Source organism: Rhipicephalus sanguineus, chromosome 11, assembly GCF_013339695.2.
Source record: "Rhipicephalus sanguineus isolate Rsan-2018 chromosome 11, BIME_Rsan_1.4, whole genome shotgun sequence".
NCBI classification, from domain to species: Eukaryota; Metazoa; Arthropoda; class Arachnida; order Ixodida; family Ixodidae; genus Rhipicephalus; species Rhipicephalus sanguineus.
The window spans coordinates 6,531,451-6,545,244 of NC_051186.1; the positions used below are offsets into that span (position 1 = coordinate 6,531,451).

Genomic DNA, 13,794 nt, shown 5'->3' on the forward strand with positions numbered 1-13,794 from the left:
TTTAGGCTTCGGTAGTTGCAGAAACGTTGATCCGGACAGACCATGAAGAAGCACCTGCACGAGGTAGCAAAATGGTTTGTGCCACATGTTCGTCGATGGTGCGCCGTGCCCACAAAAAGAGAACATGGTGCGCGATGTCAACGCATGTTCCCAAAATACAGCTTTCATGAATCTTGACGAAAGTGCAGGCTACGTGCTGAACTAAGGGCACCGATTCAGTATGGTAACTTGAGTGTTGGGGTGAGCTGGTAGTTCGTCGTGCATAAAAATATCGGAAGCGCGGGAATAAACACGAATGCACGAAGCGAGAGCTGACACGGACAAGCGCTGCGCTTGTCCGTGTCAGCTCTCGCTTCGTGCATTGTTGTTTATTCGCGCGCTGTTGATATTTTCTTCACGATCAGTATAGTTCTTGCATTTTAATACTACATTGCCTACTTACTCTCAATTATAGGTAAAAATTACGGCAGCATCGCACTGGTGGTGCCAAGCCTCAAGCAAGAGCACAGCTGGGTGGTCTTCCTTGTTTCTCTTTATTTCTCCATCTTGCTTCTTTTTTTTTCTTTCTCTTTGTCTTTGTTTTTATGTATCTCCGTCCTGTATCTGTTTCTTTCTATTTCATTCTTCCTCTCTCTATTTATTTCTCTTTCTCACTCTTTCTATCTTTATTTCTGTTTCTTTCGTTTCCTCTATCTCGCTCAGCTTCTTTTTCTCACTTTCTTTCTTTTTCTTAATTGAGCTCTTTCTTTCTCTCTCTCTCTTGTTCACGTTTTCGTTAGACATTCGCACCTGCTGTACTCCGTAGTGGGGCTTGCCCGATTGCTGTGGCGCATACCCACTTGAGGAGTTTTCTGGTGATACCGCGAAAACTATGGTGAGCTACAACACCTCCGCTATTAAAAATGCTGAGCGGGTGAAAAGGCCAGCGAAACCGACCAGACGCTCACCTACAGTGCTATCTAGACTTACGATCAAAGATGTTTGCAAATCACGACTGACATGGTATGGTGTCTCTACTGTTTCAGAGACGTTTTATGCGTGAAGTGGCAATACTTCTGAGTGGAACTTGAAGGAAAAATGTATGTTGTGTGTGCAGTGGTACGCTGCCTTGCAACAAAGTTTGAGTGGTGCGAGGGTAGACTCCATCGTCTAAGCAAAGATCTAGAGGCGCAAAATAAAAACGCGAAAGGTATCAGAGTTCTTCCATTTTACAGTAGAAAACATTTCGCTGATGCCTTTCGCTATATCGAACCCGATATTACCTTCGCTGCACAAAAGCAATGAATAATTCGACGAAGCACGATAATCAATATACCACTGTTACAATGATAGCCGTCATGTTTAATGACACAAACTAATGCAACGAATCTACATGGAAGAAAACATCTGTGGCAAACATCTGATGCAATTCAGTACTTGGACCGCTGCGCGTATTCGAAATACCCAATGCTTTTTAGAACATTTTCGAATAATCACACCGACAGGAAAACCCCAAAGAAATAGAAAGTTGGGAAAACGAGGGGTCATTTTTGTCGTTTTATTATGGAATCGACAAAATGCATACAACCCAAGGCTTTTACGGGACTATCGACACTTAATATGTCACCGTATGAAAGTGCTCTTGCTTAAAACACTCGTGTTGAAAAAGCGAAATAAATTTTAATTCACTATCACCACCATGTCATTCACGATAATGTGAATTTATGAAATATATTATTTTGTGTCTCAGCTTTACACAAAAACCATGGCTATAACAAACACTGCGTGAAAATAGACTGACCGTGATCAATGACAGGACGTGCAATGAAACTGCCGCTCCTTCGCTGGGAAAGTGGAATCAGTGCAAAAGCTTATACAGAATACTCATTTGGCTTATGACGAGATATGCCTGAAACAGATAAAAGTCACTCGAGCCCGGTTGCGACGATATCCCAAACGAAACGAACACCATAGCCCACAAGAATATTTCGAGTACATCTTTTAAGACATCACTTACAGCTTTAAAAATATATATAGGCATCCTGCGACGCGGCAAGTGCTGTTTAGTATAGGAATGCGTCACCTCGCACGTAATTAAGACAAAATTCGGGTATGCAGTGTACACTTATGACGTCACTGTGTATGCAGTGTGAGGTTTTTTGGGGGGCAAAATTAATTGGTACGGTAGGCGAAGAATTCCCTTGCAAAAGTTGTCTAACGTTTACAACCAAATAGAGACGTTTTCGGCATCCACACTTCCTGATTGAAAGCAAACGGAAAGTATCTTTAAGCATAGTACAATGAGTGCAAAACGTGTCGCTAATGTCCATTCCAGGTTTTTTGCTAGAAAGCGACAAGGCGCATCGCATACAGTAAAAACGCTATGCACAACAGTAGATAGCATAGCTGAAACGATAATTTGTGTTACTTTCCATAAACAAAGAACGAAAAAAAGCTATAGCGCCTGTCTCGTTCTGTAGTCAGTGCTCAGCAGGGTCGCATATGGGCTCCATTCCCATATAGTAAAACCAGCAGAATCGCAGGTTGACGCAATAATTCGAAGGTCCAGTGAAGCAGCACGAAGGCTACCGTATAGTATTGGCTGCTGGCGCTGTGATTACACCGCTCGTTCAGGAAATTTCAGCAAATACATCTGATATCACAGCGCGAGAGGCTCAGTTTCACTCATACAGGATATTCGATTTTTGCACGATTTGTATTAGGGCTGCATCCGACATACCTCGACGACGGCTTCACGGAGACGCGACTCGATAACGAAACAGATGGCAATCGCACCTACAGCACACGTAGTAAAGGCACCTACACCACATACGCCGTAAACGATGCACTAAGTGACTGGAGAAAAGCTACGAATCTTCACTGCAGGATAATACGTTTTGCGTTGATGCACTTGAACAAACAGTCAATGGTTTTAAAGAAAAACAGATGCTCAAATGTTCCCAGGGGTTGCAACAAACACAACAGGAACCAAGCTGACTGTAGCGTCTCTGAGAGCGTGCACGGTATGAGCAGCTGAAACATCTGATGTTTACTTAGCCATCAGACGGCCACAGAAGCCAAGCGCCTCAAACCCGTAGAAGACTCCATTGAAGCGAGTGACTCAACCACCAGATATTTATCTGGCGTCCGGGCCCTCTGACATAAAGAAAAAGGAGCGGGCAAATTTTTTTTCCTGCGACCTTACCTATCGGGCGGTGTCACCCACTTTCCCATTCTTCTTCACTCGAAAACTACGTTTAAATAACCAAGAGAAGCCTTCTCGCCATCGAAGGGCCCTACAAACATTTCAACTTCCGCACCCACAAGTTAGTCGAGAGCAGGCGACGGATGGGCGAAAAATTCAGACGAGGGTACACCCGCAAATTTACATCCTGGAAGAGACATTACGAACACGCTATCGGGCCGACTGTTTCTGAGGTCAGTGGTAGCCAACCTAAATACAAATACTGGGGGGCTGCGCCCGGCACCCACATACGAGAAACCAAGGCAACATAGACACTCATGAGCAGTGGGAAGTATAGCTGTCTTAATGGGACTTTATTAGGAGTTAACGCGGCCTGACGAGGCCAGCAGGGTGCTCGACTGAAAGTCTCTCCCCACAAAGTTTCCACAGCATTTTTCCATTGAAGCTCCTCCGTTTCTTCTGGATAAGTTTAGGTTGCAAAGCAGCACGCATTTTGCAGCTGCCGTTCATATGACATTCAAATGCGCACATTACGTTATTATTGAGAACTAACCGGGAATGAGGACAAGAAGTGGAGATGTTGTATGTAGCAATTGTGATATAAATGAGAAGAAAGTAAAGTGGACGAAAAGATAAATTGCGGCCGGCCTACACCGAACCTACAACATTCGTAGAACGCGTCCGATGGTATACAAATTCAGCTACGGCGGCGGTCATCCTCGCGTCAACATTATTGGGCATATCAGCCCAGTTAAACATTTTATCTGTGCCCTCAAAATTCTCGTTACTTCATTCACTTACGCTATTCCGTTATCATTCATTTGAGGCGGTGTAACAAGGTCCGATGAGCGCTTATTACCTGTGAATGTCGAAGCAAACGGCTGCATATTCAGGCCTGAAGTTTTCAGCAACGACTGCCGCCCTGCCTCTCCTGATGAAGGCGCTAGCCCTTCCAGAAGTGTGTCCTCTTGATGAAGGCGAGCACGCCCGTAGTCATAGATTAAAATAATTAGGTATATCCTCTTTGAATTTTTCCTGTGTATGGTATCGTGGTGAAGATGCGCATTCATGGTCATCACCTGGTGATTTTTCTTTTTTGTTTCTTCTTGATGGAGAAATTCAACGCTGACATTCTGCAGTGATTACACGAGGAAGGCCGTGCCATTTTTGCTACAACTGGCGTCCCTATGAATCTTTCTGGCCGCGTTGTACACTAGAAGTCGGGCAATATGGTATTTCTGATAAGTTCATGAAACGAACTGATGACGAGTTGCAGGATGATCATGATGTAGCAACCATCGTCTGTAAATGTAATGTTATTGGCGAAGCTTGCGAAGCATGAACTTGACTGCAGTTTATTAGCTGCATTCAGTGGAGTTCTTCGTTCAGTTCTTGCGTCGGCACTAATCTTCTGGTCAAAAATAGCACGAAGTTCACTTACAAAAACATGATTAATTTTTCATAAGGCTCATGGCGCAGGTTTCGCTACTAATCCAAGAGTGTTTGAAACATATTGTTTTCCCTTTTTTTTTCAAAAGCTAACACAAGCAGAGAGCAGTGTCCTCTTTCGGACGTCTGCCAGGAGACCCACCACAATTGATGTGCATCGCAATTGGTTGTCAAAATCCTCAGAAAGCATTAGAGCACGGACGCGCCGCAACGATGCTGTCGTCTTACTTACAAAGTAAGTACTAGATGGTTTCCGTGAATTCGAAAGGACAATAAAAATTAGACACTAGGTAATGTGTTTCTGATAGTAAAGTAAAATGTTTCTATGTTACAGGCGGTCTCTTACTCTTCCCAGCGGAGATGAGGCCTCTGGTAAGCAATACGTCTTCGGGGAGACGAGCATCGTCAATGTAATCAAATCAAAGGGGCCCTGCAACATTTTTTTCATAATGGTCAGAAAACGCTGCCGATCGGTAATCGAGGCTTCTGAGAACACGTGAGCCAAACATTATCCGCCTCGTGCGCTGCTGCTTTGAGTTGTACTGGTGGCGCCACCAACGGCGAACGGTGGCGAAAGGTGGATATGCGCGGCTCATAGAAGCCGTGGGCGAAGCGCCCGTTACTCGCCGTTTTTCTATTCATTTTTCATTCTGGTTTGATATTTGTACTGCCGACGCTGCTCCACTAGAGAACCATGCCGTTTGTTACGTCGATTGTTCTATATTATTTGTTTCAAAATGTCAGGCCCGTTTTTTTATCCGTGCGCGCGATGCACTGCGTACGTTTCTTACGTGCATGTGTCCAAGTTGTTTGTGTGATCTGTTAGCACAGATGAAACAAAAACTGTTGCAGTACAAAACAGCATTCTTGTTTTATTGAACACCCCAAACAGTACAACAACAATGACTATTACGGCTGTATGCCTGCTTAAGAAACGTACAAAAGACACGCGTTTTTATCTTCGCCCAACACTCGTAGCACTCAACTAGGCCAAGAACAGCCGTCAGACAGCTGCATAATAATGCGTGAACGTACTTTAGTAAATGACCAACAAACATTCACACCGCGTTTTTTTTTCTTTTTTGTTCAAAGACCGTGTTAACATATGAGAAAGTTCTAAATGCATTGCGATCACATATTTCGGAATATCTAATCACTTTCACCATTGAAGCCACAATCCTCTAACACATGCGCTTTAAATTGAGCATGGCATTACTCAGACTTATATAGGAAATGCGCACGCGTGGCATTACTCAGATTTATATAGGAAATGCGCACGCGTGTAATGTATCTCGTATGCTAGATTCTCCTTTGGTACGTGCAGCTCAACATAAAATGCGATTCTAGAAGTAATGTCCGTGGAGTGGCGAGCATATAGAAGGGCAAATACTCACAGCTTCACTTACCTTTGAAAAAACGGTATTACAATTGCTATTCAATATTAACCGACGCAACAACGATAACAACACACTTGTTGCACACAGGCGTACCAGGTTGAGGCGCGAGGCCGAGCTCGGTATTTTAAGTAGCACAATTGTGCGCGTACAGTACGCTAGAATATTCTGGCACAATGTCGTCAAGCTTGCAATCACTTTAGCGGTTCCCACGATGTAGCACCAGTTGACGTCCTCGCGTAATCAAACTGCTACGACGCCGAGAATTACACACACAGCTGACTTGGAAAAAGGCGGTCTTGCAGGAGGCCATCTTGTCCAGCAACCAACGGACAAGAGTCCACAACCGAGGCGTCTGAAACATTGCCGTTGATGAGATGGCAGCTGAACGAAATCAGGGCTCACCGTCCGACGTGTGGCCACCGACTTAACACAATATTAACGTTGCAACGTTCAAGGAAGACGCGACGAAAGCGACGAGCCCAGCCGATCTTGTTGGGTGCGCTACTGCACAGTGCACAGCGTGCTCTCACGGCCACCGAAAGTAATAAAAGAAAGTGGAGATAGGGGTCACCTTGGAGCATGGCATATCGGAAGAAGCAAGAGGATGTGTTGCGTCGTTGGTGTGGCGTATTGTCGAGAGATGGCGCTAGTTTGTTTTTGCGCAACGGAATCGCAAACTTCATTCAAAACGCATGGAATCCTATGCGGGTTTGGGAGAGGTTGCAACCGCCTGAGCCCAGCGGTGGCGCCACCATACTGATGAACGAGGCGGATAGCGCAGCAGGTGGCGTGAAATTAGCAAATAATTCTCAAAGTCAGCTAGAAATTGCTCGCTCTTCTCTCGACAAATGATGCCATAAGCCCAAATGACAACGCCATAAGCCCAAAGCCATTGGCTGAACTGAGCAGCGTGAGCCACATAGTTACGGCGACCGCCACGTGCCCGCGCACGCGACCACACTAAGACTAAGCCGCGCGAAAAAAATGTGCTCAAGGACATGACGAGGCTAACCAACGGGCGTAGCTGCTTGCCCCCTTGCAATAGCCCCACCCTGCGTAGCTGTCAGCTCGCTCGCTGGTATGAAACGAGAGAGAATGAGCTTAGAGTGCGCGAAATATCCCTGTAACTTGACTTGACGGCTTGCAAACTTGACGGGTTCCGAAAATCTTTGCTGCAGTCGATTCGTGAGGCAATAAACTTCTTTAGTGAAGCAATTCGATGATTACTTGGAAAGTCTTGCAGAACACCTTTAAGGGAGCCTCGCACTAGTGGGGCCAAGCCTGAAGGAAGTGCTGAGCTAGGAGGCCTGCCTTGGTTCTCTTTATTTCTCTGCTTTTTTCTTCCTGCCTTTCTTTCTCTATTTTCTCTTTCTCTCTGTTTCTTTATCTCTTCTTTGCGTCTGTTTATTCTACTTTTTTGTCTTGGCGGCGCCAGGAAATAAATATCGATTTGCAAGCAGCTGAGAACCATTCCCGGCATATCGAAGCAGCTTTACCATGCTGGAAAAGCCAAATGACATCGTCCTGCCAGGACTCGGGTATTTCACTAGCTGCCAAGCGTTCTTTGGCAGCGCAAGGATGGCGGCCGGGATCGTAGACCACGGGGGGGGGTTGTGAAGAGACAAACTCCTTTGGTAGAAAACTTAAAGGCTTTAATGCGGTATAAAACTAAATCTTGACATGCAGGTATACAAGCAAGGCCAAACGGGCTCTTGAGCATCTGGACCTCGTGAAAAAAGGTGCGAAGCAGGTTGCACCAGGGGCGGAAGGCACGGACACACTGAAATCAATGGCATCCGCGTTTTAAATGCGAAGCATTTCTTAGCGAAGCTTTGGCCCTTTGAGCGTTTCTATCTACGTATCTATCCGTCTACGTATTTATCTAGCCGCCTACATCTGGGTGATTTCATGATCGCCTCCTTAAGTTGGTGTATACTGGCTTCAGGCGTCATCGCTGCACAACTGACTCCATCTCCGACGTGGTGGCTACCCTTCAGGATGCGAAGGCCGCGGGAGGTGTACGCAATGCTGGTGCTCCTGGACGTCCGGAGTGCCTTTGACGGACTTCTCCACGCGGTCATCGAGACCTGCCTGGACTAAAGTCACTGGAACGGGAAAAGTACCGCGACCGTCTGGCCCGCCGCCAAATTTGGTGCAGCACGGCTGAAGCTGCGGCGACGCGGTTTTCATTTTACGCGGAGTAACGCATGCTTTGCGCATTGCATGCGCTTTTCCAGCCCCAAATGAAGCATGCCGTGGTTCTCGAACAGATTGGGAAAGAAATAGCGGCAGTTTTCACTTGAGTACACCCGCACGCGCACGCGATAAAGAAATGCGAAGTGCACAACATTTAAGCGCACGGATGTCAGCGTCTATCTATCTATCTATCTATCTATCTATCTATCTATCTATCTATCTATCTATCTATCTATCTATCTATCTATCTATCTATCTATCTATCTATCTATCTATCTATCTATCTATCTATCTATCTATCTATCTATCTATCTATCTATCTATCTAGCCGCCTACGACTTTGTGTTCTCCTGCCTGTTTCGTTAACGGGATGTATACCAAAATTTATATGGCATAACATGCCTGTATGCCAAATATAAATCACAGGTCATAACATAAAAATATTAACATGCACGTCATGACCCGCATGATTTGCACGCCACTGTCTTGATGCTATTGCGGCCGCTTCGTTAAATCTACACGCGTATTTACCACAAATGGTATTGCGTGACAAGAGTGTACGACGAACTTAAGTGACTGGTACTAAATGCGAATTATGACACCCATGTCATGTACAACATGATTTACATGGCATGGTCTCGGAGCGCTCGCGGCCATTTAATCAAATGAATAAAGAGCAAAATTCTGGCGACGAGGCATTTCAATATGACGAACATAAATTGCAGGTGGTAAGATCAAAATCATGGCATGCATGTCATGTACGGCATGATTTACATGCGGCGCTTATGGTGGGCTCACGGCCGGTTCATTTACTTGATATACATCAAAATTTATATTGCATGAGGTAACTGTATGACGAACATACGTAACAGACGGTAACATGAAAATAATGACGTGCATGTCATGATTTTAATGTAATCATCATCATAATGTATATGCGTCATACAGTCATGTCGCACAATACCAATTTTGCGTTTATCAAGCCGGTGAACCAGCCGCGAGCGCATCATGAGCGCTGCATGTAAATCATGCCGTGCATCACACGCATGCGATTATTGTCATGCTACGACGTGCGATTTACCTTCGTCATACAGTCATGCGTTAGAATAAAAATTGCATATCAAGCTAGCGAACCGGCCGCGAGCCCACCATGAGCGTGGCATGTAAATCTTGCCATATCTGACATGCATGTCATTATCATCAATTTACCACCCATCACTTACGTTCGTCATAAAGTAATGTGACATAATACAAATTTTGGTGTACATGAAGCGAGCGAACAGGCCGCGAGTACACCATGAGCGTGGCAAAGAAGTCATGCCGTACATGACATGCAAGTCATGATTTTCATGTTACCATCTGTTATTTACGTTGATCATACCGAAATGCCTCGTCATTGCAATTTTGGTATATATCCATTTATTTAAACGGCCGCGAGCGCCCCAAGACCATACCACATAAATCACATTGTACATTACATGCGTGTCACGATTTGCACGTTAGGACCAGTCACTTATCTCCGGCATACGCTCTTGACACGCAATTGCGGTATATATCAAGTTGACAAAGAGGCCGCAAAAGCACCAAGACAGTGGCGTGTTACAGTAGATATCCGTGTTATGATTGTCATGTTGTGACTTGTCACTTATACTGGGCACACAGTCATGTTATGCGGTAATAATTTTGGTATTGGCCTTGAGGCCCACCACTGGAAACGCCGGCGCCACCGTCGGCTTGACATGCTTGGCAGGATCACGTGGTCTCAGCGGCCGCGTCGGCTGCTTGTGGAGCACCGCCGCGTGCTTTGAAAACGAGTTTCAAGTCCTACATGACTGCGGTCTGTTCAAATTCGGAAGTTATCTCTCATTTTCAACTCAATTGAAACCATTGTCATAGAGTGGCTGCCTCCGAAGGCGACGAACATGGGGCTCTACCGCTCAGTGCCGCAGTGCCGCGCTTACTCAACGGAGCCCAGTGTCAGCCTGCACTGGTAACCGCGGGACAAGAAACTGCGTGAAGCATGGGTTGTAAAGCTAAGAATTGGCAAGTAGCCATCGGCTACGAGTCTTGTGTGCAACAAGCACTTCCGCGACGAAGACTTTTGTCACTGCGTCCGGCCTGCGATGTTCGGTGAGTAGCAGACAGCGCGCACTGAGACGATGGCTCGCGCGCGCTTCCCGCTGGCATGTGATGCTTATCTGCCACAGGATGGAAAAGGCGCTACCTTTTACCACGTGCGATGCCATCTCAGAACCCTACCGTGCGACCTCTTGATCGTCGGCCCCGTGCTAGGCGTCCACTAAATCGGCTGCAGATGCGCAAGTCATTGTTTAGATACGTTGAAATATAAAACGCACAGGGTCCCTAATGCATTCGCTAAAGATGACTAGAAAGCGAAAACCATCTTCTTCTTGTCAGTAATTTTACTGATTCTCCCGCGCCCCCTACCAAAAGCGTTCTGCACCTATGCGGTTTTGCACAGCCTCCGTGACCGATCACGGAGGCAATGCAAAGCGATCATGACGTGTGAATACGTCATCATGTGACATCGCGTTATGTCACGTCATGGTGATGTCGTAATGACGTTACAAAATTAGGAGATCGGTGACGTCAAGACGTGACGATTATTTTTTGCATCACTCGTCCTGACGCCGCCGACGGTCAATCTTCCCGTTTGAAGAGGCATCTAACGCTTTCGCCTTCATAAGCTACGCGGCGCTTGCTAGTTGACGTACATAGCGAGAGAGTCAAATGCGGCGGCTGTGTGATGCATTTATGTTGGCAATAACATTTTTCAGTCAAGCTTGCGTTCCCCTGACGCAAACACAATGTGCTAAAAAGCCCAAATTTATTTGTGCCACTCTCAAACTCACGTTGGGCCTCTCCAACCCCATGTATTTTCTTGGAGCCTCATTTATTTACGTGGGAAAGATGCCACCCTTTTGGCGTTAGACACGACACTGCTGCCAAAATTGCTGGGGTGCTCGCCAAATAATTACGATCCTGTTTTGCGGCTGCCGGTTGCTGCAATAACTTCTGTTTTATTCACCGCTATTTCAAGTTCATGTGGGTCCTAGTTCAAAGCCGAGGTTTGCAGAACAATTCCGGCAAACGTATCTGTCATTTCTTTAGTTTCTTTGGCGTTGCATGCTACTACATGCTCGGTCTCGTAGACTGCTTCTCCTTCCACCAGCAATCTCGAAGTGGTGAAGCTTTGGTCTATGAATTTGTTGATGACAGAGAGCGGCAAGTTCACTGTAATGCAAAGGGATCTATAATTAAGGAGCATTAAAAAAGGGCGTCGCATGTGCTCACGTTCTGTGTGAGCACCAAACGAAACGAATGCACTGAATAAAGAAACAGAAGCAGCGGCATTTGCCCGCTGAGAACACCGATAAATACGCAGTGCGAGACAACTTGCCAAATGACATTGAAATGTACACGAATTTAGACCGAAAAAAAAACACTGAATCGTCGGGACGGCACATCACAAAGTTGGCATGCGCACCGAAGCCGTAGTTGTATCGAAATTGTTTTTGAACTGCTCTGATAGCGTCTGCGCAACAGTAGTTGTTTGTGTACTGACAAATTCTCATATTTTGCGGCCTAAAGTTCACAGCGCGGTGCCAAAACGCGCTCGTAGCAAAAGTGAAACCATCAGTACGATCATACATGCAGACACTCATACATGCAGAGGCACCGTCACTCGTCGCGAACCCGTGCGATCGCTGGCTTGAGGCTTCTTTCTGTCATGCTCCGTTTGGTTATGTGGGCAGTCTACTCTAACGAGATATTTCACACAGTTTGCACTCAGCGAGTGACTACCTTTCACGCAGGAGGCCGGTTCAGGGGTCTCCAACGCGGTGACCGCGTGAAGCGGGTGCTCGGTTTTCTCCAAAGAGACAGCGACTATAGACTATCTTGTGCTTTCAGTTAGTCGAAAATGTTTATTTTGACAGTAAAGAACACAGTTCCTTTCGAAAGTGCTTACAGAAATGCCCTGGAGGGTTCCGCGAGGTGTTTTTGTAGAGCGCCGACAGCAAAAGCTATGGGGAGTGCGCCGGCGGTATCCTACCTAGCACGCAATCGAGGCGCCTCCGATATAGGGCGACTCCGTAACTCCTCGTGGCCAATACACCCAATTAACGAAATGGGCAGGGGAGCACAAAGTGTTAGATAGACGATGGTATTACTGTGTGACTAGCTTGCTTCATGATGAAAGAAGGTGGGTGTGCATGCACGGACACAAAAGCAGAGTTTATGAGAACGCAAGCGCCCGTTTGTATTGTCACGGTCTCTTGTGGCCGTTCCTTCACGGCTACCTTCTTTTATGATGAATCCGTACCAACTAGCCCAATCTCGTCGGAACATGCTGTATGAGCGATGCTGCACTAGGAGTCCCTGCAATGCTTCTCTGTCAACGATAATGTGTTTAGAAACTTTAAATCTGTTAGCTATCCGACCGGGGTGCATTTTCTTGAAGTGACTTTTTTGTCTAGGTGAAAAGGTGGATTTACGCTCACGTAGCTAAAGTTATTGAATGTCCAACGTTTTTCTACTGCTCGCAAGATGCATATCGCAGTTTGGAGCGTGTCCTTGGCATATAAGTGAACGTAGCTTCATCAAGATAAATTTCCGCGTTTGGCAGCCCAAACAGGAATATTCAAGTCATCGGAATGTAGACCAACTGATATAGATGTCAATGACGTCGCAAGAAATGTCCATAAGCTACCTAAATGATGCGTACCAGATTACTAGGCTCGTTTATGTTGTCATAGCGGTCTTAGAGAGACCTGTTACTCAAGCGAAGCATTCCAAAATGCCGACGAGCATCCGCGACTGCAAATATTAACCTCTTCCTTCGTGTATTCGCTAAATTGCGGCTATTCTAATGGCAACTAATGTGACGGTACCACGGCAAGGCGCAGTCGATGAAAGACCCCTGCAAATGCCTCCAAAGGGAGGTGTAGAAATCATCGTAAGCGTAAGGCGGTAACATGTTCTGAATCAAGTGCCAACGGCCTGTTCGTTCAGAGCTGATTTTAGTTCTTTGAGGATGTCAGCCGCTACTATCCCAAAATTATTTATGGGCATTATAATGAAAATCAGTGATTCGTCTTGTTATCTCCGATTTACTCAGTGTTTTTTAGTTCTTTAGTTCCTTTTTTTAGGAGAGGATACTTAGATTTCTTGAGTAACAATCTTGTCCCTATCATCGCCGATATACGCTTTTATAAAAAATATTTAGGGCACTGAAAGCGGCCTAATTGTTTTTATTTCAGGCTTTGCAGTAAAACAGGGTATGTGCACGAAGGATCATCTAATAGTGGTGCACGATGATGGCATGTTCTCAGGGGAGAATAATCTTGTGCGGTTTCTTTTACACTCGTAAGTACTTCTCACACTGTGTAACTGGGGTTCTTCTGTTTTTAATTACTGCACGCTAAATTATCTCACTGCAACAGAAAGGAAGCATTTTAAATGCGAAGCATTTCTTAGCGAACCTCTGGCACTTTGAGCGTTTCTATCTACGTATCTATCTATCTATCTATCTATCTAGCCGCCTAC

The 13,794-nt window shown here is 45.7% G+C and overlaps 1 protein-coding gene across 8 annotated transcripts in view; it reads left to right on the plus strand.

Annotated features, from left to right (window-relative positions):
* The window catches only part of LOC119374269 (uncharacterized), a 292,758-nt gene that overhangs the window by 17,154 nt on the left and 261,810 nt on the right, over window positions 1–13,794 (plus strand). For all 8 annotated transcript variants that reach the window (XM_049420340.1, XM_049420341.1, XM_049420339.1 and 5 more), the window contains exons 4-6: window positions 4,723–4,868; window positions 4,968–5,005; window positions 13,509–13,614. In XM_049420340.1, coding sequence (XP_049276297.1) covers window positions 4,723–4,868; window positions 4,968–5,005; window positions 13,509–13,614 — 290 coding nt within the window. The remainder of the gene's footprint in view (window positions 1–4,722; window positions 4,869–4,967; window positions 5,006–13,508; window positions 13,615–13,794) is intronic.